Source organism: Apostichopus japonicus, chromosome 20 (genome assembly GCF_037975245.1).
Source record: "Apostichopus japonicus isolate 1M-3 chromosome 20, ASM3797524v1, whole genome shotgun sequence".
NCBI classification, from domain to species: Eukaryota; Metazoa; Echinodermata; class Holothuroidea; order Aspidochirotida; family Stichopodidae; genus Apostichopus; species Apostichopus japonicus.
The window spans coordinates 15346728-15366405 of record NC_092580.1 but is presented as its reverse complement, the minus strand read 5'-3'; the positions used below and the strand labels follow the sequence as shown (position 1 = coordinate 15366405).

The following is a 19678-nucleotide window of genomic DNA, read 5'->3' as shown; positions in this document are numbered from 1 at the left end:
AGAAGAAAAAGTTTGTCTGACTTAAATTGTTTCTATTAATTGCGTAATAATACGCACAGATCTTCAACAGGAAGCAAGTAATATTTGCGGTTAAGAATCTAATAAATACATTATTATCATTATTATTAACCAGATTTATCTAAGCGCGCTTTTCATGCTTAAGCATGTTCAAGAGTGCTTTACAATGACAACAAAATGACAAAACCCCTAAAATATGAATATGAAGCATAAAATGGACGCAGCTTTAATATTAATATAAAATTGTTTGCCGTTTGAACTAATGAAAGTTATGACCAAAATTTGTCCAAAATTACATGGCAACTGAGATGAAATTTTAATATGATTAATGTACCTGTATATGTAAATACTCACTGTGATAGTGTGATTCGGTTTGATAGTGTGTAACTTAATTAAGTAAGTTTGTAACTTTAGTTAACTTAATTTTTTAACTGACATCATACGCTGTGCACAATGCACCTATAATATACAAACGAAAATTAATAACTTTCAAAGTTTCATATATAGCAACGGAACAAGCTACCAAGAGAGATAAACAATTGTGTTTGTATTTAATGCTTTGTATTACGTAAAAACAATTAAATCTCAGACTGAGTTATTCCTTTAAGGCAAAATGTTAATTTCTAACTTACTGTGTATAACTCGGCCTCTGTCTGCAGGTACTGATAATATAATAACCGACAAATCAAATATTCCCAAGCTTACAAATCTCCCGCTTTATTTTATCATTTACCAATAAATGATAAATCATATCTGTGATTTACCGCTAATTGATATTTCGCCTCCCCATATATATATATATATATATATATATATATATATATACATATATATATATATATATATATATATATATTCTCTCATTAAGGCACATACAAGATTATTTCATTAAGATTGAAAGCGTGCTATGCAATTAAAAGCTTCGAGGCAATAAAGACTGCAACATAATCCATCAATAAAATCCCCTCATCTAATACTTCAAAGCGAATTGGCAAAAAAAAAAATAATAGAGCCAAAAAAAAATAGGAAATATATATTTGCAATCTCTAATCTAGTTCTTTATGTGTACTCCCTCTCCCCGAACAAATACTAAAATCAGTTTTAATAATCCATCGTACGAAGATGAACAGAATATCTATTAAGCACGGTCATAGTCTTCCTGGTCACACTAATGTCAATAGACTTGGGATTCTCAGTGAGTGTTGAACAAGCAACTCTTTCTTTCTCTCTCTTTCAACGTATTTCGCTTCATTTCCTGGCATCAAAGTCACGTGATGCTATACTCGCGAGGGAAAACTATCAGATCCTTGTTTGAACTACGTATATAAGAGAAGAGACGCTACACATTGTGAGTCGCAGTTTAACGGTACGAAGGCCTCATTCATGCACTGTTGCAGCGGTTTTTTATCCTTCAAGTTCTCTATTTTCTCCGTATAGGTATATGACAGATATTAATATCCTCTATAGTAAATTTAGGGCTTTCTTTCATTGGATTATTGCGGATACTGTTTTTTGTTTTTGTAGAATCATGGAAAATAAAATCTTGCCCCTGAAATCAAGGCGGCTTAAGTTAACTTCATGTCTTCCTGCAGTTACTTGGTAAATATCGATTTCGCACTTTTCTCTTCAACCTTGGATTATTTAGAGATAATTGTACGGCCATACGACACAAACAGAAGCAATAGTTATTTTACTTGTCGACGACGAGAGAGTTTGCGATTTAACAAATTGGGGGAAAATTTCAAGGGGACTTTCATTGAATTCGGGAGGAAAATGTTTGCTTAATTGCAATAATTCTTCGGACGCAGCTTTCTTATCAGGTAATGTATCTTTATTGCTTGCTACAACGTGATATGGTAGTCCATAGGGTTGTATGTACACACGAATAATATTTTCGCTGTGTGATATAGAATGAACTGTATTCAGAAATAGAAGGGAAACTTGTTAAGAAATTTAATAAGTTTAGACGACAGGGCCTTCAGGTGTGTTTACGGCGTTAGAACTTGCTTAGCTTTTCTCCGAGGATTGGGCTGGCTAAAGGTAAGTTTTACTCGTCGGTATGAAGATTATATAGGCCTAGGTTTTATCACGTTATAGAAGTATACATGCAGTCCTACTTGGACAGAGGAGTAGAAAGGGAGTTAATAGCTAATGTCGGTTTTCAATTACTATTTTTATTCGATTTAAATGGGGGCTATTTTGGTTCAAAATGGATGTTCTATCTTAAAGTTTGATGATTACAGTATGTGGTGAGAGCGATTCAACAACCTTTTAGTTGTCTGAACTTGGTTGCTTACTCGTGAGACATTTTCGTTTTCAGTTATATAGTAGTCAAGTTTCTCTTAATCCTTTTCGGACTCGAAATTGGACAACTGTTGTACACAAAGACTGTTGGCGTTTGGTTTAGTATTGTTCTGTGTTCATGATGTTTCTTTCCTTAGTTTTGCTTCAAACTGTCTGGTCGATCCAAAATGTGGAATCGATGATATATTGACGCACTTTGGTAACAAAAAAATAGGAGGCATTTGTAATATATTTAAATTGTCTATCGTAAGCCGTTCTAGTTATCTAACGGTGAAAGTATGTAAAAAGGAGAAGAAAATACGAGAGGTAGAATTAATTATGCTTTCTGTTTTTCCAAAACTTTTGTTTTCAAATTGTGATATTAATGCTTGAGCCACATACATACATTACTGCACAGGATTGACTGTTCATCGACTCGCCGTCATTTCATCTTTGACACAAGTAGGGTATAAATATATATATATATATATATATATATATATATATATATATATATATATATATATATATATCAGGCGCGTAGCCAGGAATTTGCCAAGGGAGGGGCGAAACTATAGATTTGGCATTGCAAACTATCTAAGCGTAGCGCCACCATGAGTTGTCGCGAAGCGTAGAAGAAAATTTTGGCTGAAAATGCCTCCCAGATCGCTGGAAATGGCACTTCCCAGGCCTTGTAAGTTGCATCTTAGCATTTTCTCTTTTGAAAATACTAGCGATATCATAAAAACATTAAAAACAAAATTAAAAATTATGCTCAAGGGGGGGCGGCTGCCCCCTTCGCCCCCCCCCCCTTGGCTACGCGCCTGATATATATATATATATATATATATATATATATATATATTCATCATTACAGGGTGTAGGATAACCAACAGAACATAGATTTAGGAGAATCTTATCCTAGCTATCCGACGTGGGGGGGGGGCGGTCCGCCCGGCAACCAGTCAGAGGGGGCCCCCATGCCATCATCTTGCATTTAAGCCACATTACATAAACAAAAAATTCTCAGGGACACCCCAACACTAAAACCGCTCCCCAGCACAGCATCCCCTGCACGGGGTCACACAGGAAGGATCCGCCCCAGGTGCCAACTGTTGAAGTTACGTCACTGCTCAGGAAGACAGACTACAGAAGTTATGTACAGCTCGCTACACATATGAACACTGTAATATCGCAACACCCGATGGCCCCATTTTGATCTCGAAATACGTTGTTTACTGACAGCATGTTACTACAGGTGTAGGGCTGCTATTAATAACTTATTGACCGGTGCCTATCCTAATGCATTATCTTGGATGCAGGTGTGATAAACTGCAACTTCATTAAAGTTATTGCTATGGTTATTCATTGATCACAAACGCTCTTGACTTTCAACATGCATTCCGTATATATGCGATAGCCAATGCAGTGTCCGTGATATTGAGCATGTGTTTCAATGCTCTCACCCTCCCTTTTTGCGATTCCTCCACCCTGAACAATTTTGCACTCGTTTTTGATATACGAGGTATAAGGTCGAGTCACCGAACAAGAAGAAAACAGATTACAATGGTCATCATTTTGAGTCATCATTTCGCGACTTTTGTACATGCTAAGGTTTGTTGGCATCTTTCACAGTTATTAATTTGAAGGGATATTTCGGTGGCTGGCTGAAGGTGATTTTTTAACTGACAAAAATGTTGGACATTTTCTGCATCTTAAGGAGCAAACCACACCCTCATATCATTTTGTATGGCAAAGATATGACTTTTTTCCTTCAAATTTGGTGCTATGTTTGAGCAGAGTGAAGCAGTTAACAGTTTGGAATATTTCAGCTCTTCAAGATAATACGTCTTACAGTGTTATTTTTTCTATTCTCAGCTCACGTGTGTGCCTTTGAACTATTTGTAAAGTGGAAGCCAACAAGATAAATTGTCAAGTGATATGCCTCTAACTAGAGGGAAATGCTATTTCACTGGGACCAGTTGTCGGCGGTGCTTGCAGCTATGCTACTGAATGCACTTGCACACGTGGTGCCTCTAACCTGGGCCGACCTAGTGACGTCATCAGTGGCAAGCCAACAGGAGGCTGATTTACCCGCTGGTCTCGGAGAAAACTGTTTTCCTCCTACCCGGACTGACGTCGACTCTCTTCGTTTCTCAATGAATGTGACACGGACAGCGAGAGGTGATGAATTTACTGTACATTGTAAACGAGGATGTAATGATCTATGCAGCGCAACACGTGCAGTGAGGCTTCGTTGTGATGTAATGGAATCACCACAGTGCAGGTGTAAATGTCCTCAGAAGAAAGCCTTGCGTACCGATAATCTCTCATGTGTGTCCTCCCTTAAGGGTAAGTAAAATTTCTCTGTATGATCTTTCACAATAGTATAGCTGGACGGTTACTTCGTCTATGGAATTATTTATGCCTTTGGAGTTATGGGGTATACGAATTCTTCATCTCTAATATTCACGTAATCATCAAAATTCAATCGTTACTCTCTAACTGTATTTAAAAGTAAAAAAATAAAACATGCGGGCCCCAAGATGTTATCACACACACTGGATTCGTTGTCGAGACTGACAAATACGTTTGACAGTAGCTAACATTTTCCTGAAAACGTTTATAGATGAAGATGTTTTTGACAACTTCTCATCTGCCAATAAAATCCTACTTTTTTTTTTGCTTGACGGCGAGTAAAGAATGAATGTCGATTTCGATATTAGATTATGTAACCTTTGCAAATGTACGGCGATGCCCTTAACTCAGGTTGGCAGTGAAAGCAGGCAAGTTTATCAAATAAGTTATATATGAAGAACGCGTTCTTGTGCGATGACTATAGCCTACTCTACAGATAATGTTACGGAAAATAACTGAATTGCCAAAAAATAATTACTGCACTTTTCCTAAATTTTCAACGAATAGGCCTATAAGCTAAAAAACAAATAGTATATAGACTAAGAGTTGTAAATAGTAATTGTTTCAAACGAGACGAGACTACACATTTGCGAACATCATGGTAGTTATCGCGACAAGTTTGTGGAATTCCTAATATGCAATACTTTCTCGAGGACGATGGGAATGTCGAAAAGGGAGTAACACTTCAGTGTGAGAATGTTAACGGTTATATCAAGTGGAATTCCCATCCTTCCATGAAAGATTTCGTTATTAGAATGTGAAAGTCCTCACGGCGTTCTTTTTCCTCTTTATATCTTAACGTACATTCATTCTTTGAAATACAGTTAGGATTAACATGTAAATAGTATCGGGGACTTTCACCATTCTACGTTCAGTACCGGTAGTGCACCTCATTTGAACAGTTCTTTAACACAACTGTCAAATATAGACCAATTATTGAGCAAATATACCATATCGATATCAATACAATGTTATGGACTGACAAAATAAAAACACTTATGAAGAAGGATTAAATCATTGTATTGTGCATCCCACTATAGCCAGAGGTGGAAATCGTAGGGAAGGGGGCGGGCGTTACGGGGGTAGTCTAAGGGAATTGAGAATTAAGATTTTTGCTTTGGTATAATCGGACTAAGATCCAAAATGGTGCAATAATTTCCATCATTGTATCTATACATTTACAAACTTTGCTGATTTAGCACGTGTTATTAAATGTAAGCCATTCGGCAGAAAGGTTGTCTTTTTTTTTGGTTGGACAGGGAGGGGGGGGGTCCCCCATGCCCCTCTCGTAGCTACTACCCTAGTATGTGTTTATCAATTAGCTGTACATCGTTAATTAATAGCTGTAAAGTTGTGCTCAAGGTTTGTTAACCTGCAGCAGGTTATAGCAATTATATATGACTGTGAAAGTAACTCCGGAAGGTCTTGTCAAAACTGTTGCAACGAATATATTGATAAAGTGCTTTCGATTTCAAGCGAGAAAAAGATAAAGGAAACTACCATACGTAACTATGTTAATTTATCGAAACATCTTTGAATCTGAAGCAATCCTAGGTTTCTCTTGGGGATACTGTACAGCCGATATCTAATACATCCTTAAGTGTCACAGGAAGACTCATTTTTCTGTGGCTATTTTCTTCTCCTCGTGTTGAAAACCTGCATGAAACTTATTGTAACTGATCTTATATATAGACAGTTATGTGTCATTCGTCAACTCGTCAACCGAGTAAACGGCTGGATGAATTATTCATTATAGATATTTATCTGCCAAATGGAACCGCATCTGGCACTATATTGCATAACTATACCGCTTTGATGAGTCATCAAACCGAGAATGTTGGATGAATATTTCAATGCAGATATTCATTCAATATAAAAAAGTAAACGAGCTCCATCCCTGTATAGGAGATGTTTCATTATCTGTTAAAAAGGGGGACGAAGATAAAAAAGATTAAAACAATGAAACAAAAGACATAAAGGAGAATCTCCTACCATAGTTAATGATGATGATGATGATAATAATAACAACAACAGTAATAATAGTAGTAGTAGTAGTAGTAGTAGTAATAGTAGTAGTAGTAGTAGTAGTAGTAGTAACAGTAGTAATAATAATAATATTATTATTATTAATAATAATATAATAATAATAATAATAATAATAATAATAAAAGTAATAATAATAAAAGTAATAATAATAAAAGTAATAATAATAAAAGTAATAATAATAATAAAAGTAATAATAATAATAAAAGTAATAATAATAATAAAAGTAATAACAAGAGAGTAATATAAACCGTGAACAGATTATTCATAAAAGCGAGCACGAATGCCAATAACATGTAGTCTTTGCATTACGAGTTGACCCGTTACTATTGGGAATCATTTTCCATTGTTAGAAAATATTAATAAAGGGATAAATAATAAAGGATTGATCCAATGTGAAGAGAACAAAAAATGCTATTCATTATATCTTTCTCAATAAAGTACAAATCAATTTTGCTGTCCAATACGCGTTTTCATTCACGTCTGACGAGGGTACATAAACTGAATACTTTTCGCGATGAGTTTATTAGTTTTTTTATATTATTATTTTATTTTACATTCGTACTATTTGACTGTAGGTCTATACATCATAACTCAAGTATGAGTGAATGTTCACAGGGCCTCAGATTTTGTTTCTAAGTTCAAGAAGCTTTCTTGTATGGCCTACGGCAAAATCTATGTATAGCCAATATTTTAAACTTTTAGGTATATCACTGTCTGTATATGTTTCCGTATGTATCTTTCGTTGCCAATTAGGATCTTCCATAAAGATTGCATTATTGCTTGCATTAACCTTTCGCAGTGTACCACGATATTGTTCAATATTGTGCATTTCGGTTCAATTACTTTGCGTGTCGGTGAAAGCACCACTTAGCATTATAAGTAGTCCATTCTTATTACAATTCCTCTATTCCAGTATAAATAATATAAAATTTCTAAATATTTTTTACAAAAATGTTTTTTTTTTATTGTTTATAAAAATAGGATAAAAAATGATAAATAGTTATGATCATCCATTAAAGACATTAAGTAAGTTCGATTTTTTAATGTCACCTACTTAAAAGTAAGTATAAGCTTATCCTTGAATAATGGACCAATTTGAATAATCTATTTTATTCGAGGTAAGCGCATTCTTTAAATACTTTATATTATTCAATGGTATCTACATTTAATAATGGGTCGCCTAAACTAAAAACACAAAACAACTAAATTGAATGAAAACACAGTATACGTATAGACTCTTTTAATAGATAACGAACCGTGAACTAATTATATCCTAGCTTGAAGGTCGAAGTTTTTAAGAAACAGTTTAGCGTCTGCTGCAACACTGCAAAACATGCTGGGGAAACTGGTGTCGGGTGTTATAATTAAAAGAAAAAAGGGGGCATTTATCGACACTGGTTCTAATTGAAATCCTAAAAATATCCTGCAGAATTCTTGATAATTAAGCCACTGAAATGGGTCTATACCACAAGGTTGAACTTGAAAATGGATAAACTTTTTTTTTTTGTATACTTTGAAAGTTGCACTTTCTGAACTTAAATAAAACACATATTAAGACATGTTTATTGTCACTGATTTATCTGACGAAGGGAGGCGGGTAAAGGTTACAGCTTGATAAACGTTGGTTAATTTTTTTTTGATATCAAAGTCATCATGCAAGGACGTGTTCTTAAATGAAAGGAAATTGATTTTCACTGATGTAGACATTTTCTCGACGTCCGTTAACGGTCATAACTAACTAGAGTTTTGTTGAATGATCGACTAGTTTAGAATCATTTAATGCGAATATTAATTGTATTTACTGGAATCCATCTTGGTTATAAACCCAACAGCCTTAAAGTTAAGACGTGTAACTTGTACTAATATACGTCTTCTGAGTGCATATAGGTTCTTAGACGTTGATATCTAAAGTTAACTGTACACATCTTTTACTATTTATGCCACAAAAATCCGTGAATTGCCTCCCCCCGGGGACAGATTTAAACAGTTTATTTTTATCTATTAACTTAAACACTGTCGTACCCTACAGTAATATATATTAGGTACTGAGTGATCTGTTGTTCTTCGGTTTCCGACAAACATGACAGACTTTCAAATACCACAACATTCCAACCAATAAAATCATTTTAAACCTGCCCCACGAATAGTCAAGAGCCCTCAATAGATGACGTCATAATTGGGCCGCGATACTTTAATTTGTTGCTCCGAATAAGTATAAAGTGAGGATATCAATGCCCAAGGCTATGTAAGCCTCGTCATTCACGTAAACTTAAAATTACCCAAAATTGTGTAGGCTTAATAAGACGTTCTCACAGCGATAATAGTTAATAATAACTATAATAAAAGGTTCTTACAGCGACGAACGCTATATATATATATATATATATATATATATATATATATATATATATATGTTTGTATATATATATGTATATATATTTATATATATATATATGTTTGTATATATATATGTTTGTATATATATATATATATATGTTTGTATATACATATGTTTGTATATATTTATATATATATACATATATATATATATAGCCTATATATATAGCCTATATATATATATATTTATATATATATATAGATATATATATATATATAAATATATATTTATTATAAATATATATTATATATATATATATACATATATATATATATATATATATATATATATATAGATGTGTGTGTACGTATGTATGTGTGTGTGTGTGTTTTATATATAAAGAAACGTGCTCTTCGGCTTGATACACACATGCACAAAGTATACGGTTGTAAAATCACTACCGACATTATGAATATCAAAACACGATAGTATGCAATGCACGCATCATTACGGTTTGCTCTTGATGTACTGTTTATGCTGAATGCACACAATCAGGCCCCTGTGCCCAATAAAAAAGGCAAGACATCCTCTTACCATTTAGAGCATTGGCCTCCTTGAATCATCAGTGTGTTGTGATTGTATTTCAGGTTGGGAATACGAAGAGATAATTGCAAAACCTGATGGAAAAATATTTTCTCTGTGAATTTTGGCAATATTTTTATAAGGTCGAAGAGCAAAATCGCAAGATTATATATTTTCTTTCTTTCTTTTGTAGAGCCCATGCACTATATTATTTCGGCATGTCATGTAACAAATATTAATCATATGAACGAATACATGATTAGCTGCTGTCACACTGAATTTATGGCAATAAATATTCCTTTTGGGTATATATATTTTGTGTGCCTAAAACTCATATTGGTCGTAACTCACAGAAATATGGAGCAATTTCATATAGCCTGTCAGTTATTATGGTTTGACGAAAAAACTCTCATATGCGTCACACAGGCAATTGGATTATTCAATATTAATTAAATGCAACTGAAGGTACAGTGTCTATCCCTCATTCTCAAAGAGAGAATTTACATTTTACGAACCGTACATCATGTTTCAAAGAAGTTTCATCTAAAAGGAGACAAAAAGTTTTCGTCGATTTAAATATCTGCCAAACATCAGCAAAGAAATTTAAATAATTTATTTTTCTTTCAGTTTCATACTTTTCATTTCCTCTATATTGTTATATTTGTATTCTCTCTGCTGTTTCGTGACAGTCTTTACTGCTTAAGGTTTAGCGTTTTGAAATTGTTCATCAGTGAATGCAGTATAACATCAAATCAATATGATGGCATATCTATGTCAATTTGGAGTATAGTAGACATCCAATAGGTTTCCATGGTGATGACACTGTCCACATGGAAATGTCATTCTGTCTTGATAGAAAAACATGTTGAAACCTTTAGAGAGATATTCCGCTTGACTGCTTGATAAAAATGCTGAAAAAATACTACATCATCATAGCATTAATGTATAACGAAGATACGAATTTTTTTTCATCACATTTTGGTGATATTTTGTGAATTAATGCATCTGGCAACAGTAGTGTGGACGAATTCATCATGGCAATTCATCTGAATATGTTTTTGCTTTTCTTTATGATATTTAAGTCACTTATTCATAGAGAAAAAAAACAGTATTTCTACAAGAAACGTGCGTTTTCATATAGAATCCCAAAACATGAAACCTTGACAACTTTGCTGCAAATATTCTTAAGTTATCAGGTTTCAAGAATAGATCAGTAAGAAGATTTATAAAAAAAAGTAAAGATTTTGAAGAAACTTTACCGTAATTGCATCATAGACCACCTACCGTGGGTCACCCCGGGGCAAAAAGGAGGGTTTAGCCAGCCAAAGTATGTTACATTCAATCAATCATATCTTGAGTTTAAGACAAAATATTGAAATGGATTTTCCAACCAACAGTAAAAACTATATTCTTTTTCATATAAATGTCATATTGTCTGCCACCCGGAATACCCCTTAACTTTTAGAGCTGTGTTTTACGTTTTGGTCGACAATTTAAGACTATTTCTTTTCTGCGACTTCTATTTATAATGCAACATGGAGATTTCAGATACGCAAACCTTTCCCAATTTATAAAACTTTTTGCAGTCGAATGTCCAAATATTTGATTGTAATATATTATCTGTTGTATGATAATGACTGGTTACGATTCTCAATTAAAGATCATTAATATTAATTTTAATTTTTTTTTTCGAGCAAATTTTTTTCGAGCAAAATTATTTTTCAAAGGCATTACCCTGGAGGTTGTGACCTTCCAAATTATTCCCAGGCATTGAGGGAAGAGTGTGAGTACTTATATAGGCTATAATATGGTATTTATCCTCAACAGGTTTGCATTAAAACTCAGCTTCAGCCTCGGCTCACCTTTACGTGCATAATAGGATAGGATAGGTTATACACATATGTTAACACGGTAGGTAAATCATCCAAGGTACTTGTTACAAGCATATCCATATCGCCTTGCATCATCTTGAGGATGATAATGCCACCATGCGAAGCCCCCCCCCCCCCCCCCAGGGGACTGCAAATAGTCCACAGTGTACCTACACTGCGTATCAGATTCAGATTGCAGAAACTAATAGAAGCTTTAACAAACTGATAATAAATTACACAAACAACAAATTATTGCCCAATCAGTCTGAAATCTATAATTCCATGTTTTGCCACGTTCGCAAAATTGAATTATCTCTAATTGCAATTCTATGTGGGCGTTGAAAAGATAGAAAGCTGATATTTGTGTGTTGTAAGTTAGCCTTGAACCACTGTCAGATGCTGTATACCTTTGGGGGTTCCAATGTTAGCTTATGATGACTTGTGCAGGCAAATCCTCAGTCTTAACCAAGGTATCCAATGTTCATCGCCTTGGTCATGTACAACTTAAGAGAAGGCGACAAGGCATTTTATAACATATATAATCCGTGGGATTTGGAACGTGTAGAAAAGGAAATGTATATTGATATGGGCTATGGAATGAAAAGAACGAATCAATTTTTCGCATGATACTTGCAGAAAGTTTCGTTTGGCAAATAAATTTATATAACATTACTTTATTCAGCTTTTGCAATGGCGAATCGGTACTACGTTATAGTCAGTTCTAAAATAATAGGAAAATGGACAGACCAAAAAAAAAAAAGGAAATTCAAACCTTGGCGATGATTTTTTTTGTTAGTTTTACTCATGAACGAAAATATTCAAGCAGGGGTTTCCAAAGAAACAGGTGGAGTTATACGTTACTAACAATTATACAATCCCAGTGCAAGATTTACGTTTTCAGTCCCGTCTCCTACGCGGCTTGAGACAGATTTTTTTTTATCGGGAACCATCATTGACGTCATGAGATACAAACTCGTATCAAGTCGTTAAAATGACCAGAGACGCAATATGATATTTATGAACGAAGAAGAAATGAATGACGTTTTACAGCGGTGAAAACATAGTTTAGTGATAATAATGGTAAACAAAAAATATATCTACGGTAATGCGCATTAAATAAATAAAATTCGATAGGGTCGCTGCCTTTCTGCAGAACACTACCGTGAGATTTATCTCAATATGTCATAGTGATGCAGATCAACTTTTACAACTTTTTTTTTTGGGGGGGGGGGGGGGGGCGGAGTGGGTGATGATTCAAATCTTGCTGATAATACAAATGACATAACTGATCAAGTCATAGATGGTGTTGGCAGTCGCAAGGATACTCCAGAGGAAAATTTGCATTTGACATATGAAAGAGGAACATAGGCCTATAATTATATGTGAAGCTTCCTGGTGTATTTGCATGCAATTCCTGTGTTCCGTTTTCGAGATTACAACAGTTGAAGTTGACACATTATAGCAGCAGAAGTGAATTTGAAGAAAAACAGGTGTGATGTCATAGACGCACTGCGACTTTGTTTTTATGTTTTTCTTCGGCAGTAAGTTACAATCTTCTATTTCAAATTTGGGATATACGTCAGTATGAATACAATACTGTCATTGGTATATATTCTTAACTTCACATCAACTCTGATAAAACTGGAACTATATATCCAGTCTGCAACTATATGACATCACACCTGTTTGCTTCAAGTTTACTTCTGACGCAAACTGTCAACTGACAATTTCAATTATCAACTTCTCAAGAACGCCATTTAGAAATTGGATTGACATTTCACAAAGTTGCTAAACATGTGTTCCTCTTTCATCAGTTAAGCTATATCCTCTTGAATATCATTGTACGTAAACTCCAATAGAACAAGACTCGGTAGTTGACTAATGGGAGGACAATGATCTGATTGAGTTGTAAAAAGGTTTACATAAAATTTTGCTTTATATCTCAATTTGAGAAGCGTGTCGTATGGTAGTACGGTGTTGTTATATGATTATAAGGCACATGATGTTGATACGATGAACTCTTCCACCGATGATTAAATTCAACATATATGCTGTAAAAGAAAAATGCAAAACTCACTAAGCTATTCGTATGAATATATTTACCAAGTATGCTAAAATAATATTTGGCAGACACCTAGTAGAAGAGTTATAAAAATAAAATACAAAACTCACTAAGCTATTCGTATGAATATATTTACCAAGTATGCTAAAGTAACATTTGGCAGACACCTAAAAGAAAACTTATCAAAAAAATACAAAACTCACTAAGCTATTCGTATGAATATATTTACCAAGTATGCTAAAATAATATTTGGCAGACACCTAAAAGAAAACTTATCAAAAAAATACAAAACTCACTAAGCTATTCGTATGAATATATTTACCAAGTATGCTAAAATAACATTTTGCAGACACCTAAAAGAAAACTTATCAAAAAAATACAAAACTCACTAAGCTATTCGTATGAATATATTTACCAAGTATGCTAAAATAACATTTGGCAGACACCTAGAAGAAGAGTTTTAGGAACTGGACATGTTGTTTGTATTTTAGTAACATTAATTTGTAGTCTTCAAAAATTTTAAAATACGTTTCAGTTACTTCAATTTCAGTTGATATTTTGTTGTTAGTATTTCATACTACTTCACTAGAACAGTGTGACTTGAACGTTCGTCATAATCTTAGAAATGACGTCATAGTCCCATCATTGCCATTATATGATGACGTTTATGTTTTGCTAATATCGTTCGTAGTTGGTCTGTTATCTCAATTGATGGCTCTCGTTTATTGTTGCAATAAAGTGATCAGCGAAAAAGATGAAAAGGTTTAGAGGGTTACAAACTAAACGAATAGTTGCTTTGTATTTATGTCAGATTGTGACTTTAATTTGTTAAAAACAAATCTTGACATCAAATGTGGTTTCTATTATTGGTAATTAGGTTAGTAAGAACATCCCATTAAGGAAGTCCCCCTAAAGTCATTTTCTATATAATGTTTTGCTAGTGGCAGACAACGTGCAACTTATTATCCGGAATTGAAATGGGGGAAATTGACTATTTTGTGATATTGTCGTGAAATTATGTTTTCCTAAGGCTGGACTATTTTTTATTTTCTGTTATCCTTCTAAAAGTTAAATTTTCTCAATAAACCAGATCTAGTTTTGATTTGTTTTCCTCCATAAAGAAGTCATTTTCAAGGGAACGTCGTGTTTCCTCCGGGAGCAGTAATTTACATATTACAAAATCGTTTGTCAGATGCATTCGTTATATAGTTTACTGGGACACATTTTAAATATTTCATGCTAAGTTCATAATGTTGTACGTTATTTGCAGAAGAATGGGGTTAACAATTACGCAGACACACACTAAAGACTCGTTCAGAATTAAACATTCATTTGTTCATATATAACTTATTAAACAGACTAAAATACATTACATAATTGAATAACTTACAAGTAATATACATATGCTATATTATGATAACAGTGTACATTGCCAGTGAGTTCTATATAGGGTGTAGTCAGGATACCCGTTTTGACCAACATGGTCACTTTTCATGATAAAAAAAAAATGATTATATGATATCATATTAAAGTTAAAGGTCTACGGACACATAAGAACAACATTTTTCTAATCAATCTAAGAGACATATGTTAATCCTTTGTTTTAACAAACTTCGTTTCAAGGATACTGAACACAGGTGTGTTACCTAAGGCGATTATTTAGAAATATATTATTGTCTTCTTTGAAAGAGGAACATCACATTATTCAAATGATATATGTGGGCTGGTAATTAGGGGTTAACTTATTAAGGGCTGAAATATGAAATGTTAATGAGCGAAATTCTCTACTTCATAGTTTGCATATATTTAATGAGTTTTCACCAGATTTATCAAAACTTCAATTGTGTATGAAGAGGACAATTTGAGGAAACATATGGTATCGCTAAATACTGGTTAGTGTGTTGTGTTTCTTAAAACGTTAATTTCACATTTCTGTTTTGTAAAGGAATGCTTTTATGTTTCAAAAAAAAAGGTTATTAATTGATATTGTATAAGTTTTAAGCAACTTCTGTCGTGAAACCTCAAACCGTCTTCACACTAAGGTAGAAGAAAACTACATAGAACTATACAACAAAACAAATCAAAATCTCTTTTTGTCAATGAACATCTACTGACATCACAAATGTCTGGTCCAAGTCCACAATTGGTACAACCCATCTCCCAAACGGCATGTAGGAATTAAATGAAACTTTCAACAGGATGTTTCGATTTTGTAACAGGTCTAAATAACTTTACCACTCTCACTATATTCTTGTAAATCAAATGTTAGTTACATTGTCATGGAGCTCAAGACACCTAGGTGTTAAGGTGATGATTTCCAGGAGAAAGGAATAATTAAACACGTCAAGGAAGTTATATTAATATAAATTTCATTCTCGGTCTACTGTTGAAGAAAACGCTTCCAGTAATGAGTCTTCTAATGGAGTGTATCTCCTTCGTAGTATAGGACTTAACAAACTCAAAATTTTATAGGTGTGATATGAATACATGGTGTTAAGTGTATAGAGTATTGGGTCCATTGTGGAATATATAAAGAAGTATATGGATGAACAAAAGCAATACTCCTGGGATTAGTTAAGAGTTATAAGTCTGTAGTCTTTAGAGTATATAAAGAGAAGATTAGTGTATATATATGTTCTTCTTAGTTACATCAATGTCTTTTCGTGTCAACATCTGAAGTATGCTTCTAGTCTGAATACTATGCGTAAGTTTATTTTGGTCTTTGAAAATTATCGGGGTATTTTCATCTTGTACATATATGAATGCTTCTTATGGTAGATTTTGCTTAGATTATGCTATTATAGATATTAAAGCTATGCTGCATGTAGTATGCTTATACTCATTTATGAAGCATAATAAGAAATATCAATAATTTAGGCCCTCTGCATCAATTAACAAGATCAAGGTATTTTTCTTGACTCATTTAAGGGCTTAATGATATACGAGTCAGAATGGGACATGAAGTTACCTATTGAAAACGTGTTGGACTATTGTCCTATGTTATCATGGTTCACCGTAGTAGAGCACAACAATTAGTATGTGAATTAGCTTCATATAGGACTGCTGCTTGATTAGTCTGATATACAAGGCTCTAATGTATATTATATCACAATATTAAGCTATATGTTTGAAGTTATATTGTGCTAATAATGATATTCTAACGCTGCGTTATTAATAACGCATCGCAACGTTATAAGGACTAAACGTTTAGACGCTTCTAGTACGTAGTGTAAGTTTCCGTAACCTTATTAAAGCAATATGTGATGTGATACCAAACACACACATTTAAAATGCGAAAACTTTACAAAGTAACATCACCACGATGGTTTGTATAAAGAAATACATATATGAAATAGCAATATTCAACATTAGTGTTTGAGAACTAAAGGTTCAGTGAGATCGTATATCCGTATCAAGGCTAATAAAGTGACACAAAATCAATGATGAATGACTAACTTTATTGTTAAACGTAGCATAAATGACCATGGTATTGCCTATATAGTTACGTGTTAGGCATACATCCTATTCATGACATATAGGCTATAGCTCACTGTGAAAGAAATACTACCTTGCTAATGTGCTCATAAACACACTTCTCTCGAAACTAACTCTTTGGCCGTTCCATTTATTCTTGGGAGGCATTTCGGCAACGCATTATCGTAGTTAGCCTTAATTGTATAGGGTGTACCTGAAGGTAAATGCATTTCCATCAATAAACGCTTACATTTCCTTCACAAACATCGTTCGCAAACGAGAATATTTCCTATGACTATATGAGCGAGCGGGAAAGTGGATGATTAATTTTGTGAGCTCGGCGACTCGTGAAACAATGATAACAACGTCACTCTCTAATCGCGATGACTGTTTACATATTCACAGTATACAATGGAACGCATGCATGTTCAAGACAGTATAGGACATCAGCATATAGCCTGCTGTGTATTATCAGACTAGCTAGCCTAACAGGTACATATTGGTAAATACATGTTACCACTATAGCTTGACGTAAGATCGTCGACACCATGCGATGACAGTCTCTTTGTAAGGCAGGGGTTCCCTAACTGGGGTGCATGAACCCACAGGGGGTGCGTGAGTCCATCCCAGGGGGTTCGTGAGACGTTTCTGAAAGTCAAAACTAGAGTATACTTTTTGTTGAACCAAAATCTGATATATCATATAATTTAGTAATGTACAAAATATACCTATCGACAAACTCTTTTCGCGTTCCATACGCATATGTTGCCATAGTAGTACCGTACCGTGCATGTGATAAATAACTGAATTATGAAACAGACACTACTTGATATTTTACGAAGCACTGTGCGTATTATAGTAGCCTATAATAATGACTCAGATCGTGTCTCGAAAAGTTGGGGGTTCGTGGACAATTCTGATATCCATATGGGGTTCGTGGGGGGGGGGGGGGTAGGGAAACCCTGATGTAAGGGGATTGCGGTGGAGAGTGGATCGAGTCGTTAGGTTTTCGTGACTAGGCTCTTATCTCAGTCATTTACTACTTTAACTACTCTGCTCTCCAGTATATACTTTGTATTGTCCAGCTTATGACGAAACTATATATATGAAGTAGGCTAGGCCTAAGTTTTGATTAAAATTAATTCTATTACTGAATACAACATATGTAAGAAAAGGTCTATTAAATGTCCAGCCGGCCAAATCGACAAAACTAGCAAGTGATACGACTTTCAGTACAAAAATAAAATCCTGGATTTCATCTTCAGTCTATTTTATGCTTTATGTCAGACTACCGCACAGTTTCCAGCATTAAACACATAATAACTTCCTTCATGCAGCCTGTAACACGCTTCTCTCAGAATTAGAGGAAACCGGTGTAAACAAAAAAATTACAAGTATACTCTAATGAAAAAAGAGCCGTTAGGTGATCAAAAATTCTTAGAAAATTTGGTAATTTTTTTTGACTGCAAAACTTCACCTCTCTCTGTCCTATTTTTTATTGACTTGTTCCTCAGGCATTATGATGCAAATAGGAGAATACGTTAAGAGAATGAATCCGGATAATGGATGTTAATTACATATGCTTCATGAGAGGTTACTTAAACGCGTTTCTCTTCTTGTATTTCGCTTCCTGGAGGTTCCTACTATTATAGATTTGGTTCTGCAAGCAATGGTGCTTTCGAAGGGGGTAGTTTGCATTAGAGCAAAAATACAGGATGATTCATGTTTGGTATGTTGGTCACCAATCGGGAGATATATAATGAAATCTATCGATATTTATTTACCATAGGTTTCGTTGCTTCGTATATATGTATCAATTTGGGCGTTACCAATTCAAAATCATCTTTACCTGGCCATATTGAAAGTCTCTCGAATATGGCGGGTTTAGTGCGCCTCTCTATTACTGCTAACACCCTGGACCGGTTTTTTATCTTTGTCATGGAAATTAGAAGTTGTTTTCTTGTAGAACGATCACTAGGGAAAAAAGTTGCCATACATGTTCCAAGAATTACAATAGCAACCTGTTTAATGTGTTAACAGGAAACGGTACACGGATCTTTCGTTTTAGCGACCATAAACAGCAAACGAAAATATAAATAATCACATGTGTGTTGTTTTTGCCCTCTATCTGTAATCTACTTCACCTCCTTGTTCAGTGATGTTTAATAGGCATTATTGTATCATGATTATTCAAGACAAACAAGCTCCCCGTCTCTCCCAATGTCCTTGTATTTACTAAAAAATCAAAAAAATCATTTGAAGTTATAAGCAGTATATGGCCTACTTCAATCTGAATATTCGTGCAGACGCCGGATGGCAGTATTAAGTTCGTTTCATCCGTATATAGCATAGACGACATTTGCTAAATCACACGATGCTTTCAATGTATCAATTGATCTCATTGCTAGTCAGTACTCATTTCAAGGTTCTTGATAAAAAAGATTAATCATTATTTTATCGGTTTTTCCGATTTTCACTATATCCAAAACATTTTAAGTCTAATTCAGGACTTCAGATTACAGTCAATAAATTACCCACATTCATGTCAACCTATACGATTGATTACTACCATAAACCTTGCCTATA

The 19678-nt window shown here is 34.2% G+C and overlaps 1 protein-coding gene across 1 annotated transcript in view; it reads left to right on the top strand.

The window, feature by feature from the left end:
- The first annotated feature begins 1357 nt into the window (after positions 1-1357).
- Positions 1358-19678, top strand: part of LOC139960831 (uncharacterized) — a 43833-nt gene continuing 25512 nt past the window's right edge. The window contains exons 1-2 of the mRNA XM_071959416.1: positions 1358-1838; positions 4180-4653. Of these exons, the coding sequence (XP_071815517.1) occupies positions 4263-4653 (391 nt within the window). The 5' untranslated portion in view covers positions 1358-1838; positions 4180-4262. The remainder of the gene's footprint in view (positions 1839-4179; positions 4654-19678) is intronic.